Source organism: Acytostelium subglobosum, assembly GCF_000787575.1.
Source record: "Acytostelium subglobosum LB1 DNA, scaffold: scaffold14, whole genome shotgun sequence".
In the NCBI taxonomy this organism is placed as follows: domain Eukaryota; phylum Evosea; class Eumycetozoa; order Acytosteliales; family Acytosteliaceae; genus Acytostelium; species Acytostelium subglobosum.
Genome location: NW_012236519.1, coordinates 215,016 through 234,599, shown reverse-complemented (window position 1 = coordinate 234,599; position 19,584 = coordinate 215,016). Strand labels below are relative to the sequence as shown.

The 19,584-nt window shown below is 42.8% G+C and overlaps 8 protein-coding genes across 8 annotated transcripts; 3 read left to right on the top strand and 5 right to left on the bottom strand.

The window, feature by feature from the left end:
• Positions 1-2,201: 2,201 nt before the first annotated feature.
• On the top strand, positions 2,202-3,974 carry SAMD00019534_070950 (hypothetical protein; the record flags this gene model as incomplete). Its single annotated transcript, XM_012897502.1, has 7 exons — positions 2,202-2,414; positions 2,481-2,684; positions 2,748-2,766; positions 2,849-3,022; positions 3,083-3,443; positions 3,511-3,770; positions 3,850-3,974. 7 exons carry the CDS (start codon positions 2,202-2,204, stop codon positions 3,972-3,974), a joined length of 1,356 nt encoding a protein of 451 aa, XP_012752956.1.
• Positions 3,975-4,159: 185 nt separating this feature from the next.
• On the bottom strand, positions 4,160-5,135 carry SAMD00019534_070940 (hypothetical protein; the record flags this gene model as incomplete). The annotated part of the gene is made up of 3 exons (XM_012897501.1): positions 4,160-4,645; positions 4,728-4,857; positions 4,927-5,135. Coding segments are annotated over 3 exons (825 nt in total), but the record flags the coding sequence as incomplete, so codon positions are not given.
• A 400-nt stretch (positions 5,136-5,535) lies between these two features.
• On the bottom strand, positions 5,536-7,616 carry SAMD00019534_070930 (hypothetical protein; the record flags this gene model as incomplete). Its single annotated transcript, XM_012897500.1, has 4 exons — positions 5,536-5,966; positions 6,045-6,490; positions 6,556-6,877; positions 6,950-7,616. 4 exons carry the CDS (start codon positions 7,614-7,616, stop codon positions 5,536-5,538), a joined length of 1,866 nt encoding a protein of 621 aa, XP_012752954.1.
• A 361-nt stretch (positions 7,617-7,977) lies between these two features.
• Positions 7,978-8,913, bottom strand: SAMD00019534_070920 (hypothetical protein; the record flags this gene model as incomplete). The annotated part of the gene is made up of 1 exon (XM_012897499.1): positions 7,978-8,913. One exon carries the CDS (start codon positions 8,911-8,913, stop codon positions 7,978-7,980), a length of 936 nt encoding a protein of 311 aa, XP_012752953.1.
• Positions 8,914-9,420: 507 nt separating this feature from the next.
• Positions 9,421-10,669, bottom strand: SAMD00019534_070910 (hypothetical protein; the record flags this gene model as incomplete). The annotated part of the gene is made up of 2 exons (XM_012897498.1): positions 9,421-9,735; positions 9,818-10,669. 2 exons carry the CDS (start codon positions 10,667-10,669, stop codon positions 9,421-9,423), a joined length of 1,167 nt encoding a protein of 388 aa, XP_012752952.1.
• Positions 10,670-11,506: 837 nt separating this feature from the next.
• Positions 11,507-12,156, bottom strand: SAMD00019534_070900 (hypothetical protein; the record flags this gene model as incomplete). Its single annotated transcript, XM_012897497.1, has 2 exons — positions 11,507-11,710; positions 11,779-12,156. The coding sequence occupies 2 exons, from the start codon at positions 12,154-12,156 to the stop codon at positions 11,507-11,509; spliced, it is 582 nt and encodes a 193-aa protein (XP_012752951.1).
• A 667-nt stretch (positions 12,157-12,823) lies between these two features.
• SAMD00019534_070890 (hypothetical protein) lies at positions 12,824-14,588 on the top strand (the record flags this gene model as incomplete). The annotated part of the gene is made up of 2 exons (XM_012897496.1): positions 12,824-14,489; positions 14,542-14,588. 2 exons carry the CDS (start codon positions 12,824-12,826, stop codon positions 14,586-14,588), a joined length of 1,713 nt encoding a protein of 570 aa, XP_012752950.1.
• Positions 14,589-18,724: 4,136 nt separating this feature from the next.
• On the top strand, positions 18,725-19,259 carry SAMD00019534_070880 (hypothetical protein; the record flags this gene model as incomplete). Its single annotated transcript, XM_012897495.1, has 3 exons — positions 18,725-18,845; positions 18,979-19,050; positions 19,129-19,259. Coding segments are annotated over 3 exons (324 nt in total), but the record flags the coding sequence as incomplete, so codon positions are not given.
• Positions 19,260-19,584: the final 325 nt, after the last annotated feature.

Sequence of the window (19,584 nt, the reverse complement as noted above, 5' to 3'; positions counted from 1 at the left end):
CAAACCATCCTATGTTTGGCGAGAGAAGGAGTAAGCTAATGAGTCAGCCATTATCATTGGAGAGATTGAGTGGATGATTGACTTACTATTGTCCAAATTCTTAAAGTGCCAGTTGTTTGAGTCCTTGTTTGGATGGGGATCTGTGTCGGAGATGAACAGATTGAAATATCTGGCCATGAGCATGCACCGGATGGAGAGCGTGACAGGTCGCTCGACAGTAAATGTGAAGTAGTTGGCAGTGTTGTTCTTGGCGGAGTAGAGCGAGTCACCATCGTTGATGCACTGATGCTCGGGGGTCAGGTTGGCACACTTGCCGCTGGTGTCCGTGTTGACTGGCGGCACTGGTGCCGTGTACAGGACGACCTCAACACTGATGTTGGTGGTGTTTGGGTTGAACAGTCGGGTATTGCTAATGGTGGATAGAACTTGGAATGAAAAGGCCAATGTTCCCCTTGACCAGTATACCTTGCCAGGTAGGCTATCGGTAGGGCACAAGGTCATCCTATTGTTCGCATCTGCTGGTGAAATGTTTGACTCTGACGATAAGATAGTACTCTTAACTGAAATGGCCAACCTTGGGTCCTGGTTAAGTATCCTTGCAACGAACTAAATAATGAGCAGTGAGCAAGTGAGTAAGAGAGCGACAAGTGGTCCACTCATGGCGAGGGATATATATACATACAGTTACTCCCTCGATGTAGTTGGGATTGGGCATGTAGCGGAATGTATATTGAGCACTATTCACCGATACATTGTCGATCCTAATCGGCTGGTTAGGCGTTATCATCCTCCATTGAAAACTAGCAGTACTGCAGAGAGTTGAATCACATGTACAATTAACGTTGGAGGGCACTGGCTTGCCACAATCGGCACCTTGGCTGGCGTAGTCGCATGTGCATCTGCTGGCATTGGTGGCGGGTGGCGTGTAGTTGCCACAGGGCACGGTCGTATAGGTGTACAAGTCACGATCCAACGGCAAGTCCATCAAGGCATAGTCGTATTGGGCGCCCATTACCTCTGATCTCTTATTTGTCAATGATACCTTGTTTGACAAGTTCCACTTGGCATCACATTGTTGCGTTACTATTAATAATAATGTTACAAGTAATAAATACAATAAATAATGTTGTTGTCTTTGTTGTTGTTGTCCTCTTTGTTGTTGCGTGGAGATGTTTGTCGCCATTGTTGTTGATGTTGTTGTTGTTGCTGTTGGCTGTGGGGATGGGACTATCCCTTTTAGACTAAATGAGCTAGTGAGTGAGTGAGCGCGAGTGAGTGAGGTGAGTGAGTGAGTGAATGTGAGTTGTGTTATCTTCTTTCTTTATCTTCTATCTCTATGTATCTCTATCTATTCTTATTCTTTGTGTCAATGATGATGATGATGATGATTGTCTACAACTTCGAAGTTGGTAACAACGATATCAACATTCAAAGATGCGTACGTAGATGGAGTTGGATGGAATGGATGGTTGGATGGTTGAAGGGAGGAGATGGTTTGTTTGTTTGAATCATAACATGTGCAAAAGGAGAATGAGAGAATGAGAGAATGAGAGGAAAGTGAGATGGATGGCATGCCATGGAAAGAAGGGGAAGATGATGCCAAGATGTTAAATAGATGCGTACTTGGTTTTATGATAAAGGTCAAACTTATCGCCGTTAAAGCGGGACAAGGCAAACAACATCGATGCGACACTCCTCTCGATCATTGCATCACATACACACACAGGAGTAGTACCACACCACTCTGTCAAATATCTTTAATCATCCAGCTTGTAGTTACGACCTGAATTGATCACCTGTTGTTGGGCGTCTTTGGGTCCCAAAAATGATTGTGTTGATGTGGGCCCACAAAACAATCTTAAGTATCTCTCACGACTTGACCATCACTTTCCATGAATAAAACCAAGCCATCATTGTCCAACATGTTTGCAACTAGACCTCCAAACATAGGTCATGTGATCAAATCCTTTATTATGAAGTTCAAGTTTATTGTTTACAATTGTAATTGCCTACTTTCTCATCCCCATGAGAGGTCACAGAGTTACGTGTGTGACTGGTGAGTAGAACTTATGATTGTGTGAGTGAGTGTGTGATTGTTTTGTGATTGATCAATTACATCACTGATGCATTCATTTTTAACCATGATGTATATTGAGTAGTAATACAAGTTTGTTATAATAGTAATAATAGTAATAGTAATAATGACCAGCACGAGTAATACTAGTAGTAGTAGTAGCAGTAGCATCAGTAATGGTAACAATGATGTAGCGGATCATAACCCATTCCTATTACATGTACATACGTGCCAGAATGACATTGAAGCTGTCACACGTCTGTTGGACATTCCATTCTATCGCGATCATATAGACTTACGCGATCTTCATGGTTACCCAGCATCACACTATGCCATCCATGTATGTCTTGGACCTTGGATCGACCACTCATTCAAACATACTCACTAACTCATGATAACTTCAAAGTTTGGATACATTGCTATATTACAAGTATTGTTAAAGAATGGCGCTGACCCATCAAAGAAGAGTTGTGCTGGTTGGTCATGTATCCAGGAGGCATTGGGCAGGAGGGATGCTGCATTGGTCAGTCTACTACTCAACGAAGCAAAGATAAAGATTCAGAGGGAGTATCACAAGAGAGTACCTAATCTACTAAAGGCACTTAAGGAGGTATGTTCATTGTTTGATTGATTGATTGATTGATTATGTACTAACATTACACACAAACATCAGATGCCAGACTTTGAGATGGGTATGGATTGATGGATACGCGCGCAACACCGCAACATTCCAGGTCAACTGGAAAATGATCATACTAATCAATCAATTTATAGACTTGAAATGGGAGTTCAAGAGTTGGGTACCTATTGTAAGCAGGTTCTGTCCATATGATAATTACAAGATATTCAAGCGAGGTTCATCATTCAGGATCAACACTACCATCACTGGATTCGAGGGCATCACTTTCAAACGTGGAGAACTATCATTCATCTTCGATGGCGATGAGCGTATGTTATGTAACTTGTTGATGCCTGGAATGATACTAACTCACTCAACTCAAACATTAGAGAGATTGATGTCTGTTGACTTTATTAGGAAGGAGTATGAGGAGTTGTCATTGCGTGGCGGTGACACAAAGGCCATTGAGGATGAGGAGGTGGAGATTATGATGGGCGCAAAGAGTATCACTAGAGTCAAGGTCCTGCCAGAGACGATAAAGTTCTCAGCGGCCAAGTCATGGATTGGTAATGAGAAGGTGGAGAAGATTGGTGCATGGAATGCCAAGATATTCAATGTGACAGGTTTCGATTTGAGGATCATGTCCAGGAAGAATCCAAATGACAAGGTGGCAAAGAATGCCACCACTGCGCTGGCGCCAGCGTCGCCCAACCCCAACTCCACATCACCACAGCCCCAGATTAGACGCGAGTATAGGATTAGAGAGAGCATTATGGTCAGCAAGATCAAGGCCAAGGATTACTTTKGCCGTGCCAAGCAACTTTGACATTGTGGAACACGAGACCAATGTTGACAAGTCAAAGATCAAATCGCAGGGACTACTATGTGAGGGCGAGAGCGTCAATGTCAAGCACAAGAACTTTGAAGGCACAGTGTGGATCTCGCAGGAGTTCCCCAGGAAGATCACCGACATCCTGCCCATCTTTGAAGTGCTCTCCCCGACTCACAAACTCTTTGGTCGTCTCAGCGACTTTATCTCACTCAAGTTCCCATCAGATGGCTTCCCAGTCAAGTTTGGTAAGTGATCCTGGAATCCTGGAAACATGGAAACATGCATGGACGACTGCTAACATCATCATCATTGATCCATCTTTAGATATACCTGTACTACCAACCATCACAGCCACTGTAACATTCAATAACTATGTGGAGAAGGAAGTGGATAAGTGTCAGTTCGAACTGCCGTCGGACTTTGTAAAGACCAAGCAGTTATTAAAGTGATCGATCGAGTGAATGATGGAATGAAAGGGTGAATGGATGATGGTGTATGCCAAGTCGGCGGACAAGGACATCCACATCCACATCCACATCCACATCCATCCACTCACCTCCATCTATATATTTCAATCAATCAATCAATGTCCATTCATTCATCCATGTGATCCTATTTATTCACTCGTTTACTTATTCTTCTTCTTCTTCTTCTTGTTGGATTCCTGCTGCTTATTATGCTGATGCTGCTTCTGTTCGGCAGGCTTCTGTTGTTCTGTAGTAGGTTGCTGCTGTTGTTGTTGTGAGCTATCCTTGATTGTGATATCATCGGACTTTCTTTGTGGGCCGCCCGATGCCTGTAGGATTAGCTCACGGAACTTGTCGGATTTTTGATACTGTTCCATCACCTCTGTTGGAGGGAACTTTGTTATCTCGCCATCCTTGTCAAACTCAAAGCCAATACTCTTCATATCTGTACGGAATGCTCTCTTCCACTCCTCATCCGATAGTGTACCTCTTGATGAAGATGATGAAGATGAAGAAGATGATCCGCCTCCTGTACCTCCACCTGATGCAGCCGACGACGATGCTGAACCTCCTGTAAACAAGTCCGACACTGGTGAGTTCTTTGTGAACTCCTTGATGAATATGTCATACCAAGTCAGCTTCTCTTGCTCCTGTTGTTATGTCAATGAGTTAGTAAGTCATTCAGTCATTCAGCCAGTCAGTCAGTCGAGGGGATGAGTGATTCCGATACATTACTGGATCTTTAGTCCAAAGAGTTTGGAAGACAACTGGCCACTTTATAAGTAACAGAGCTGTGAAGCAACAGAACTCTACACCTCCATCATAGAACTGCTCGCTTACAATACTCTTCCATTTGTTTGATGGGCTACAATAACATCATACATGGTCAGTGACTATACAACATATCGTTTTGAATGTGATTTACACAACATACCTTGAGCGTAACAAGCCTATCATACGCTTGGCTCTCCAACAGAAGAGTACTAGAGTGATCACTAACATCAACACTGTGAATATATCAGAGACGAGCATCATTGTCAATGAGTGTACTCTCTCTTTGAACGAGGCACCTTCGCCACCACCTCCAACCAGAGATACAATCCTCCAGCTGCACATCACTATTCCCAACTCCACAACGAACAATAAGTTTGATATCATATCTTCTTTATCTCTATCTCTGTATGTCTTATCTATCTATACATATATTAGCAATAACAACAACTACAACAACAACTACTACATTGGTGAGTGAAGGAGTAGACACAACTCACTCACACCTTGGGGAAGCCCCAAGGTCCACACTTTGTGGGCTCAACTAACATCAACTCACCACAACATGACCCGAATGGGTAATTATGATGAAGATGGAAGGCCTGCAAATTGGATAAAGGTTGATCGTCATTTACTCAGTGTTGTACCCTGATCAATCAATCAGTCAGCTGACTGATGACTCAATCAATCAATCAAAAACAAACAATAGAAACGATCAAAGAGGACCTCGGAGGTCCCTCCCTGGTCCCTCTCACATACATACATAATGTTATTATGCGTTTAATTGAAAGCGTTGTGACATTGCTTGTTGCTCTTCGAGTAGTGCTCGGTACTCTTGACGGTTCCTCTCAATGAATGGCTTGACCCACCCGATCAAATCGGTGAGTAGCTCACCGGCGACATGTCGAAGAGTGGTGACGTTCTTGGTTTCTTTGACTTTGTTGGCCAACTCACGTCCGACCGAGTCGGACAACACTTCCCAGAACGACGCTTGGCTCAGTGTCCATGCGCCATTGAACTGACGGAGATTTAGAGAGAAGTCAAACTGCAGAGGAATGTGTTTGGAGTGCGAGTTGATGTAGGCCACGATTGGATGTGCCAGTGCATTGGACAGATAGCTTAGCTCTGGTGTGTACAGTGGCGCCACAGAGAACAAGTGATTCAATTGTACATTAACATTGAGGTGTAGGTTCTTGAATGGATCTGATTAATTGATTGAGAGTGGGTATGAGTGAGTGAGCTGATTGAGTTGATTGACAGAGCGAGAGTTAGATACTATACCTCTATCCAATGGGATGATACCATAGTCTACTGCGGTACTCTCAGTGTCGACGAGGATCTCATGCTCGGGACACTTTGGTAGTAGGAGGTTAAGTTGGATATCAAAGGTACCATCCTTTATCCATCCAAGTGGACCAGTGGCATTCTTTGACAGATGCTCAATATCCATTCCATCAATCTTGAGCTCGCGCTGTTCAAACTTGGACAGTGTCTCTGGGTCCATCGTTTGGAGCTGTGGCACGGTGTAGGTGAAGAGTGAGCCGTCAAACTTGCCGACGATGTTCTTTGAGCAGAAGATGTCGTACAGTAGCCATTGCTTCCTGAAGCGACTGCTCTCTAGACTAAAGATCGAAATGAGCATCGGTCTATGTGTTGTGTCTGGCTTGTGAAAGGTGATCAAGAGGTCCTTGACATCAAGTCTGTTGAATACAAAGTCTCCAGGCGATCTGATTGAATGAATATGTTAGGCCATGTCCTCCCTCTCCATCCCATCCCAACCAATCATACATACTTCTTCTTTCTTGGATAGATCATGTTGGTACCGACATAGACACCCTCGGTCCTTCGGTCAATGATACCTCGCACACCGGACACCAAACACTCCTGGATGATACCCTTGCCCTCAAGCATCCAAAGGATGCTGAGCTTGATATCGATCTGTTTGATCGACAGCTGGATCGAGGACAAATGCTCATCACTTCTTGGCTTACGTGACACTGTGACATTCTCCAATCTGATGTAGCCAGTCTTCCACTCGCCACGTGCGCCCTCGAACGTGATGTTAATGCCAGTGTTTGTTGTAAGATACTTGCCAATACGCTTGGCAGCCCATTCTAAAGAGTGAGGATAGTGGATTTGTGTGAGGAGGTGTGTCTGTGCGTGCAAGGCGTTGGACAAGACCTTACCTGAGAACTCGAATGTGTTTACGATCCAGAGTATGAGAGAGACCAGTGTTGTCGTTCCAAGTATGATTAGTGAGCCAGTTCCAAAGAGCAACCAACTGAAGATGGCAAACATGTGATCCGAAGTCAGCGGCTTATGTCTGGTCAACACGAACTTGAGTCTGTCCGTTATCCTACTGTACATCTGTAGCAGGCCACTATCTCTGGTGAACTTCCTGACCCTTTGCTGTGCACTCGTCATCTCCTCCTTCTTTGGTTGCTGCTCCTTTGAGGGATCGGTGTTGTTATTGTTCTGTGGTGGTGGCTGTGGCTGTTGAGGAGGAGGTGGCGAAGAGGATGTAGTGAAGTGTCTACAAAGTAGGAGAAGATTGTTCTTGTTGAGGTTGTGTGAAGGGTATGTTGAGGTGATGGTGACAGCGGCATTGATTACAGCTGTTGATAACAGTGATGTTTGTGGTTGAGGTTGTTGTTGAGTTGGAGTGTATGATTTGTGTACATGGCGAGAGTAGTTGGACACCAATCGCGAGACTGGTGTTGATGCAAAAGTAGTTGTAATTGTAGTATTATGAAGTGACAATAGATTGTTGTTGTTGTTATTGATCTTTTGTTGTTGCTTTGTTAAAGTATTTAACAGTTTAAGTTGTGTAAAGTTTGTTGCAAGTCTGTTCATTCTAGCATGATACTAAGGGTAGTTGCTGTGCCGACCCTATCCAATCCTTTAAATATCTTATCCTCACACATGTAAAGTATGTTAAAGATGTATCTGTATCTGTATCTGTATCACTTAGTATCTGTATCTTATTACTTCAAAGTGAGTGTGGTGGAGTTGATTGATATTAATGGTGTAGTTGAGTGATTGAAATTCATTTAATTGTTTTATTACGTTTGTTTCACGTAATGGGATGTCATCATTACGATGATCAGGCCAAACGATTCGATGCAGGGTTGCCAAACTAATGACCAATCAATCATATAAATATACATATACAACAAGCCACTAAGGTCCTAGTGTGAATGATTGATTGACTCAATCAACGATGACATGGTAGGAAGGATGGATCACAACGATATTGGGGACATCCAGAGGGTTCGGAGACATATTGGTGAAGGGTGTAGCCTGCGACACACTTTGGAACTGGATCGAATCGACATGATTCATAGTTGGGTTCAACACATCGGTCTGGTATAAGACAGAGATCCTCGTTGCGACTATACACTTGCGTCTGGCCTTCTGGACATGCGGCCATCTTGAACATCGGACAGTCATGCAGTGGATCCAGCTTGACATAGGCCTTCAGGACATGAGCGGCACCAACTCGTTCAAACTCCAGTTGGAACATGATCTTCTTGTTGTTGACTGCCTCGCGGTACCACTCACCATCGAAGCCTGGCAGCGTTGGATAGAGGTCTCTGAACACAGCCAGCTTGGTCTTGTCCTTGGGATCGTTGACATTGACCGCTTGGATGGCGTTGATACATGTTCTGAAACGGCACATTGGGAAGCCAGCCTGCAAGAAGTAGAAGAAGCCACTGCCATCCATTGCGGACGTCTGGTCGTTGTCATAGTCGTCGGTGGGAGTCATGTCCTCTGGGTAGGGCAGAGCCTTGTAGATCTCGGATGGCACGAAGGAGTAGGACTTTCCATGAAGTGAGAATACTCCCTTGACGATCAAGTCCTCTGGGTTGTCCAGTATCGATTGCTCATCGAGTACACGACGTTGTCTCCATTCCAAGGGGAAGTCAATTGATGATACTCTAAATGAGCCAACATTCTCATATTCATCAACATCATCTTGGTTCGAATTCTTGATATTGACCTGTGTCAATCTATAAGAATCCTTGCCAATTGATTCAACCTTGAAGTACTTGTCCGACTTGAACACAGTAGCATTGGAATAATTAGCCAACAACAATAGCAACGTAGTAGTCACAACTACAATAATAAATAAATAGTTATTGCTCCTCATAGTAATAATTATAATTATAATAATAATTAATAGGTAGGTATATATATAGAAGTAAGTATAAGTATATGTATATGAGTTAGTAAGTTTATGAATGAATGAATGAATGAATGAAGGTTGTTACCTTTATAAAGTAAAGTAACCATTTGAATAGATGACTCGACAACATACCACTTTTGGTGTTTACCCAAACATGGACATTACCATCATTCTTCAGAGTCTGACGATCTGTAGCCCGCAACTGAAGTCGAGTGCCCACACTCACCATTTCTTCACTCGTCTGTCATCCTCACTCATTCACTCATTCGTTCACTCCATTCACTCATTCACACATTCATTGTGATGTGTTGTCGTCTTCATTGATTGATTGATTGATGGCTGCAAAGGATACACACTCAAACAGGGAGGGGGTTATAGACGACAGAACAAAGCGTATGTCAGTATTGTCACCACTAAGGTAAGTAGATAAAGAGATAGAGATAGAGAGGTAAGTAGTAAGGTTTAATATATTTAAGCCTTGGTGAGCTTGAGCATGACAACTCCGTGGCTCTCAACTGGGAATGCGAGACTGTTCTCGAAGAAACCAACGGATCCATGGCGCCACAGGTCACGGGCAAGGTATTTCTGGTTGGATGGGACGTTGATGATTGAGGAGGTCAGGGTGATGGTGGAGGTGGCTGAACCTCTGTTGAAGAGAACGACGGCAAGCTCATCATTGACGAGTTGTCTCAACCAGATCTCGTTGGTTCCCGATTGGTACACTCTGGTGCCCTGAATTCCAAGTGGATCTTGGTCGACGGCAATAACCTCAATGTTGGTCAAGATCTAGAAGATTGTGTTTGAATAGTTAGTCAGTCTGTCAATCATCAATCTCAACACTATGTCTACTCTACTACTATGTTCATACCTCAATGGTCTCTTGAGTCATGCTGGTAAGATCGTTACCGGCAATCAATGGAGCGGCAATGATGGACCAGAGGGAGAAGAAGGACTGGTACTCAGTGTAGGTCTGACCACCGTTGCCAATCTCGAGCATGTCTGGATCGTTCCAGTGACCTGGTCCGGCGAATGGAGCACGGTTGGTGGCCTCCATCTGGTCGAGGATGCTGGTCCAAGCATCCCAATCGTCTCTAATGTCGTCGAACTCTCTCCAGAGGTTGCAGATGCTGGCGACGTAGGTGAAGTTGACGTCCTCATTCTGGGCGTAGGCGGGCCAGCTGCAGCTGTAGACCATCTCGCGACCGGTGGCGTTGAGGGCTTGGCTCAGCTCGGTGTAGGTCTGCTTCATGTCGTCGACTGGGAAGTTGCAGCCGTCCATCTTGACGTAGTCGATACCCCACTCGGCAAAGGTCTTGGCGTCGAGCTCGAGGTTGTTCTCACTGCCTGGGTAACCGGCGCAGGTCATGTTGCCAACGTCCTCGTAGATGCCCATCTTGAGGCCCAGCGAGTGGATGTAGTCAGCGATTGGGGCAATACCTTGTGGGAAACGCACTGGGTCTGGCTGGAGACGGCCCTGGGCGTCACGCTCCGTGGCCAACCAGCAGTCGTCCAAACTGATGTACTGGTAACCGGCCTTGGCCATTCCACTGGTGACCATAGCCATGGCGGTATTGATGAGCAAGTCGGCGTTGATGGCAGATGTGTTGCAACCATAATGGTTCCAAGTGTTCCAGCCCATTGGTGGAGTACGGGCTACACCATTATCCAAAGCAGAAGCAATGGTGATTGCCACTAATATCAAACAGATAACAATCTTCATTGTATGTATGAATGTATGTATGTATGTGTGTATATATAAGTATGTATATATTTGTGTATGTTTTTAATTGGGTTGCAAATGACTTAACGAAACATTGGAGGTAGAGGTCACTTCTGAAGTCCCTCCATCCTGCTCATTATATTGTTGATTGTGCTTTGTTCAACTCCATTCACATTCAACAGCTCGTATGTGTCACACATACACACTTAAATATCCTTTAGGGCTTAAGTAGGATTGTTGGGCATTCATTTAGATTCAGTATCGTCAAGTCCGTTTCTGAGACCATCATTAAAAAATCAACTTTGATTGGTGGGTCCATTAAAAAAAAGGAGCCACTTCAACTTCACCACTTTAAAAAAAATCGGATGGCTCAAACCCCCTGGTTTTGAATACTTGCTGGGTGGGTCTGCAGCTGACGAGCAACGGAGACCCGACGGGACACGAGGTGCATGCGAATGAACCATGGTTCCTTAGATACCACCCACACACACCACACATTAATAATGACTTCACGGTTGTTGTTGTGTATGATAACGACGTCGTTTGCTTATGGGCAAGTCGGATACCACCATTGAATCGTTTGGGGTCGGTACTTGGTGCTTGTAGGCCAGTGATTATGTCCTCATCATCAACACCAAACAACATATCTCAATGATGAATGGGTTGTTTCATTGGGATTGGGACGGTGGTATCCAAGATATTATCTACTTAAACGAGTATAATTATAATTAATACTTGATTAATATTATTACTTTCTTGGGTTTGGGAATGATTGGATTGCTTTGGGATTTTGATTGATAGGATAGTATTATACCCTGGTAAGAGTATCTCTATATCTCACATCTCTTTTGTTTCATCTGGAGTATCATCATCAATGATTGGACTCCTAAAGTCGATGAAACGATCCTTTAGACCAGGGTTGAAGCCACATACATCCTTCTTTCCCATGATCAGATATCGGTAGTTTGCAAATGTACCATAACAAAAGTCACGGAAGAATCTTGGTAGGTAGTAGAATGTATACATCAGAGGGTATGGATTCTATTATTACGTGATTGTTAGGATTGATTGATTGAATACACGTCCATTCATTTCATAACGTTCATTACCTTTAGATAGTAGAGTACACGTAGGACTGCTGTGGATTTGGTATAATGTGTGTTGGACTCCTCTTCGATGAGAACGATGGTGGATAGATCTTTGGGTATGCCGTAGTAATCGAGGATCTCTCCGCCTTTGACTGATTGCAGTGCTTGGTAGGAGAAGCGTTTCTGGGTGTCGCGAGGATACACAAAGTGAATGAATCCATCGCATACATTACAGATGCCATCGAATAGAATGATGGACTTTGGTGGATTGGATGGTCTATAAGTTGGTCTACTCATTGGGTTTGTTTGAACAACACTACTACTAGGGCTACTGTTACTGTTGTCCAACTGTTGTATATCAACAGCGACTTCATTATGATTGGAATTTGATGGTATCATTACAAGTATGATTATATAAGTATGATTGATTATTATCTGTATAAAGTTCTTGCAATGCTCCAAATGATGCCCTTGAGTGAGTGGATGGAGAATAGCAAAGACAGAGAGCAAGAGAGTCAGTGTGCCATCCATCCATCTATCCATCCTACTACTATTCTAGCAATGTACACATTCACACTTCGCACAAAGTGATGTGAACAAATACACTCAAAGTGATTGTGTGTATGTATGTGTGTATGTGTTTGATTGATTGAATGATTTCAGTGCACTACATGATCATAGAGGGGGACTACTTATCACACCCCACCCAGGACCACAGACCTCTTCCTGCCTCCTCATCCATTAATGCTTCGTCACATCACTTAAAGTAGTAGTAGTTGTCAGATACCTATACATTCAAGTTGTTGAAATATCTCAAGTCAACAGAACTTGGGACAGTGAGCTGGGGAATTGATGGATCTTCCAAACTAAAACAATCATTCACTTTACATGTACTTTACACAAGTGATCAATCACTTCAATATAACAACATAACAATTACAACTATATCAACATGTTGGTCAAAGATATACAACTTCCACCATTAGTTATAAATCACTTGTTTTCACTATTCAAACAACATCTACAACATTGTGATCAGAATGATCAGATAACATGTTCATCCTGGATGATGGACGCACTCTGTCTGGGCCTCACTTGCAAGTCATACTGGCGCAGAATGTTGAATGTGCTGTGCAGCGACAATGAACCACGATTTGTTCTAATGACCTTTGGCACAAAGACAGGCGAGCCAGCTTCCCTAACGTCCCTAAGTAGCAACTTTCTCAAATGCCTTACGATATACAACAAGAATGCCTACTGGACCAGAACGACCGATCCCTTGGACAAGAAGTACGACCTTCGCTTTACACTGCCCCCATGTGTATCAACTCTGGCCGTCTTGTCGAAAAAATATGATAGTGTCTTTGGTCCGGACTCGCTGCCCAAGTCACCATCGATCACTAGACTCGAGCTTTGCTATGACTTTACTCAATCGATACCCGTCAACTCATTGCCACCATCCGTCACCTCTATTAAGTTTGGTGACCAATTTGATCAATCGATTGTTCCTGGATCACTACCTGACTCATTGACATTACTGACGTTTAGTTCAACAGTTGCCAGGACGTTCAAGACTCCAAGTTCGTTCAATCGACCTCTCACACAAGGAATGCTACCCAAGAATCTAAAGATACTTGATCTTGGCACCAAGTACAATCAAGTCATACCACCATATGTCTTGCCCGAGGGACTACTATCACTGACCTTTGGCAATGTCTACAACAAACCTTTTGTCCAAGGAACACTTCCACAATCTTTGACATCATTGATAGTTGGTTCAAACTTCAACCAACCCATTGATGAGGATGACGTTCTACCTCCAGGCCTACAGATATTGAAGCTTGGACCTATCTTTGAGGGCAAGCTCCCACTTGATTGGCTACAACAACATCAATCACTCTGCTGTCTCAGCGTACCATTCCACATGTTCAAGTACGCACCCATAAGCATGTATCCTAGCACACTTCAAACATTGCGTTTGATCAGTGTTACGCTGCCGATGCCTGTCATCCCAGACTCGGTCACAGAGCTGACCATCGATGTGATTGGTGCTGGACAGTCATTGAGAGATCATCCTTCAATCACATCATTGACACTTGGTGGAATCTTCAATCAAGTTATACCTCCACATACACTTCCAACCAACCTAAAGTGTTTGGTTATTGGAAGTTGTTACAATCAGGCGCTACTCCCCAACTCACTACCATCATCGTTGACCTCATTATCCTTTGGCCAGGAATTCACACGACCATTGGACAACATCCCATCCAGCGTAACATCATTGACACTGAATACGTTGAATGATCAAATCCAATTGCTACCAAGACACATCAAACATTTGACTGTCAACTCATTCCATCGTCGTCCAAAACATGGAGTCAAACCACTGACCTATGTATTGGACTCATTCTCCATTACCCTTATTCCCGAGATTCAGGGAGATAACAACCGGCACCTTATTAAGTTGATGTTGGCATGCTATCCATATGTATCCAACTTCAATGCTCGGGTCAAAAACAGTTCAAACATGTACCAAACGATACATATCAGGAAGGTTAACAATCAATCATCAGCATGGTGTTATGTACATCAATATGGACATGACAATGGATCAGAGAGTATAAAGTTCATCACAGTCCCATACTACCTCGTTCCCAACAAGCCCAAGCACATGCAACAGAGCAACACTTTGACCAGTCCTAGTCCTAGTCCTAGTCCTAGTCCTAGTCCAAGTATGTATCTTCAACGATTATGGAATAAGTATTCAATATTATCAATGATTAGTATCCTCATCGTTGGTATCATCCTTTGGTAACTTGTTCATTAAATAAATTCAAAGAAGGTACCTTGGTCCACAAGTTTTGAGAGGTCCAGCAGGACCACCATAACGATCACTAAACACTTTGATTGTCAATCACATAAATATATAAATAATCATCAATGCCATGTTTGTACATCTTCATCCACAAGTGATCACATACTTGTTTAATCTATTCAAACAACAACAACAAATACAACTACAACTACAACAATTACAACGATCACAAACATGTATGATGATGGACGCACTCAGTCTTGGCCTCACATGCAAGACATACTGGCGCATCATGATGAGGGTACTATGAGCGACTTTGAACCACATTTGGCTTACATGACGTTTGATCACAATGAAGGTCAGCATCCTCCTCCACCAGAGGATGCTCATAAGAGCTGGGACAATTGCCATGCAATATTCGACAGGAATGCCTACTGGACCAAAACATCCGATCCATTGGATAGAAGCTATCACCTTCACTTTACACTGCCCCCAAGTGTATCAACTTTGATCACCTTGTCGCCAAGCTATGCGAGTGTCTTTGGTCCAGGTTCGTTGCCCAAGTTGACATCAATAACTTGTCTGGAGTTTGACAATGACTTTACTCAGCCGATACCTCAACTCATTGCCGCCATCACTAACTTCTATTCGGTTCGGTGACAGGTTTAATCAGACGATTGAGCATGGATCACTGCCAGACTCGTTGACATCATTGATCTTTAAATGTTCGACAGCTAATCTTTTCAATATATCTAGTTTGTTCAATCAACCTCTAACACCAGGAATGCTACCAATGAATCTGAAGACACTGGATCTTGGCCGCAAGTTCAATCAGGTCATTCTACCATTTGTGTTGCCGGAGGGACTACAATCATTGACCTTTGGCCACCACTTCAATCAACCATTCATCCAAGGGACACTGCCACGATCGTTGACATCATTGATCTTTGGCTTAAAGTTCAATCAACACATTGATGGAGATGGCATTCTACCTCCACGTCTACAAACACTGAGGCTAGGACATAGCTTTAATCGTAGGCTCCCACTTGATCAAGTCTCTCCCAGCAGTCTCACCATACCGTTCGTCCTATACAAATAAATACCCATAAGCACGTATCCATGCACTCTTCAAACATTGCGCATACTCAATGATTGGTTATATATGCCCAAGTTCCCAGACTCGGTCACAGAGCTGACGATCGATATGTTTGGTCCTGGACAGACCTTGAGACATCATCCATCAATCACATCATTGACATTCGGTCCAACCTTCAATCAAGCCATACTTCAAAATACACTTTCAACCAACTTAAAGTGTTTGATTATGGGATATTGATACAATCAGGTGCTCCTCCCCAAATCACTACCATCCTCGTTGACCTCACTCTCCTTTGGCCAGATGTTCGAACAACCATTGGACAACATTCCATCCAGTGTAACATCATTGACACTGCATATGTTGAATGATCAATACAAAGAACTACCAGGACATATCAAACATTTACATGTCAACTCACTTGGTAACCATATAAAAGATATAGTCGATCCACTGCCCTTTGTATTGGATTCACTCTCCATCGATTATGTCTTTGCAATTGAAGGAGACACCAACAAGGACATAATTAAGTCGCTACTGGCTGTCTTTCCTTATTTATCCAACTTAAATGCTCGAGTCCCCTACTCAAACATCAAGTACCAAACTATACACATCAGAAGGATTGATGATCAATCATCGGCATGGTGTTATGTCGAGCAGTAAGGTGAGACTGGATTCCAGAGTTTAAAGTTCATCGCAATCCCATCAAACATTTCCAAAAGACAATTGATGATGCCTCAGAGATTGTTGATGAGGAAGTACACGAGAGTATCAAGGCGTAATATTGTTTGGATATTACTTATCTCTATCATTGGACTAATCTCCTCATGGATTTTTGATCACTTTGCCAATCAATGATTTACTGTAATAATCAATTAATCAATCACATAATAGCCAACAACATGGATGATATGACCAAACATGTACTTCTTCCTCCATTAGTGATCACATACTTATTTACTCTATTCAAATATCAACCACAACAACAAAATGATCAAACAATTACAACAACAAGTAATCGTTGTTTAATGATGGACGCACTCAGTCTTGGCCTCACCTGCAAGACCTACTGGCGAATAATGTTGAAGGTACTCTGCGGAGACTATGAACCACGATTGGTTTACATGACTTTTGGAAACAAGTCTGGTGAGGAGACTTCCAAGATGGAGACTCGGAATAGAAATTGGGCCAGTTGCATAGTAACATACACTAAGACGGCATACTGGACCAGAACATCCAATCCCTTGGATAGAAAATATGACCTCCACTACACAATTCCCCCAAGTGTATCTACTCTGAAGCATGTGTCTCAAATCTGACCCCCACAGAGTTTCGGTCCTGGTTCTCTGCCCAAGTCACCATCGATCACATGTCTGGAGTTTGGGAATGACTTTGATCAACCGATTACATTCAACTCTTTACCTCCATCGGTCACCTCTATTCGGTTTGGAAACGGGTTCAATCACTCGATTTCGCCCAGATCACTACCTGACTCGTTGACATCACTGGTGTTTAGTTCGGTGATATCCATTTCCTTCAATATTACAAGATCGTTCAATCAACCTCTTACAGAAAGAATGCTTCCCAAGAATCTAAAGACACTTGACCTTGGCTGCAAGTACAATCAGGTCATTCCGCCAAGTGTATTGCCCCAGTCATTACAATCACTGACATTGGGTTATGACTACAATCAGGTCATTGAACCTAATGTGTTGCCCGAGGGACTACAATCACTGACTTTTTGTAGAAACTACAATCAACCATTCCTCCAAGGAACACTTCCCAGATCATTGTCATCATTGATCGTTGGCTCAAAGTTCAATCAACGCATTGATGAAGATGGAATTCTACCTCCACGACTACAAACTTTGAAGCTTGGCAGTGACTTTGTTGGTGAACTGCCACTTGATTGGTTCCTCGAAGAACAGGAATCACTCAGCAGTCTTTGCATCCCATTATACGCCTACTCAACGATACCCGTAAGCTTATATCCTGGCAGCCTTCAATCACTTAGTCTCATTGGTGTTGAACTGTATCATATCCCAGAGATACCGGAATTTGTCACAGAGTTGTTTATCGATAAACTTCCAGACTCATTATCACATGTGATTGATATTGGGCAGACATTGAGATATCATCCTTCAATAACATCATTGACATTTGGCCCAACTTTCAATCAAGTGATACCTCAAGACTCTCTTCCAACAAACTTAAAGTGTTTGATTATGGGACGCGAGTACAATCAGATCTTATTGACCTATTCATTACCATCCTCGTTGACATCTCTAACATTTGGCAAGTCCTTCCAACAACCATTGGACAACATTCCATGGAATGTGACATCATTGACGCTTTATGAGTTGAACGACCGAGTACAAGTGCTTCCAGAGCATATCCTATATTTGACAATTCAATTAGTTCATGGTACAAATGTTCAAGTCGATCCACGACCCTACGTAATAGATTCCCTCTCCATTGGCTTCTGGAGGGTAATGGAGAACTATTCTAATAAGTTCTTTATTGGATTTGTGCTGGTTTCCTATCCATGTGTATCCAACTTCCATTTACGAGTCCTGGATAACACAAACAAGTACCAAATCATACATATCAAGAGGATTAATTATCAATCATCTTGGTGCTATGTACAGCAGCATGATGACACTGGATCTGAAAGGATAAAGTTCGTCACCATCCCGTCCAACATGTCCTTCCTGCCTGATGAACCCATTATCAAATCCAAAAAGTCCAAGAAAAGGCCATTTCCAGAGAATAAGATACTGAGCCAGAACAAGGAACAGGGGATACTTGAAAGATTGTTGACAGGATTAATAGGTCGTAGAAATATGTCACAAAAACAATATGTTGCTTCTATATTACTTATCATCATCACAGGATATTTGATTCAATCCATTATCTCCAAAACAATGAGAAGTCAATAATATAATATGTGTTACCGTCAGATTCCATGTGTTTCCGAGTGTTGCCATCATGATGAATTTCAATTTCAAGATGAACTTTATTCATAGATTGTAGAGAAACACATTTCAATATATATATACAAATACATACATACATATACAATGTCGACACCAATGGCATCAAAGAAGGAGTCTATTCTTGACTTGCAGAAGTTCATAGGAAAAGGATTAAGCGTCAAGTTTACAGGTGGTCGTGAAGGTATGCTGCCGTTGACAACAATGAAGATGAGCAAGGAAAGACAATGATGATGATGACTATGCGATGACAAAGTGCTCATCATTCAATCAACTAAACTCAATCACTTACACATTCATTTATTCATATGATGCAGTACAAGGTATATTGAAAGGATATGATCCTCTGGTCAACATAACATTGGATCAATGCGAAGAGTTTATCAGAGGTATGAATAGTCGTTTGATTATTAGCTATTGAGTCTGCAGACAACGACAGACACTGACATCAACCCCCAATCAAACAGATCCAAATGACCCATTGAATGTCACAAGCGAGAAGAGATATCTAGGTTTAGTTGTTTGTAGAGGAAGCAGTGTGATGATGGTCTGTCCAATGGAAGGATGCGAGGAGATTGAGAACCCTTTCCTTCAAGAGGAATAAACCCAATCCAAATATTTAAGTGTATACAACATGGTCGCTATCAATCAGTAGTCAGTCAGTGAACAAGACGACGAAGAACATGAGATAGAGAGAATGCAGTTGCGATGATCACTTCGTTGGAAGGACGTACCGATTGCCTGCAAAGGCAACAACGGGCGGCAACAGCATCAGCAAGCTTTATTTTGAATTGGATTGGATTGAGCCAGACTCTTGGAGTTAAGCTGCTGGAATGGACATGAGTGATGATTGATTGATAGAGTGGAAAAATGAACGAGAGAGGGATAGAGATAGAGATAGAGAGAGTTGAGTGCTGTACAAG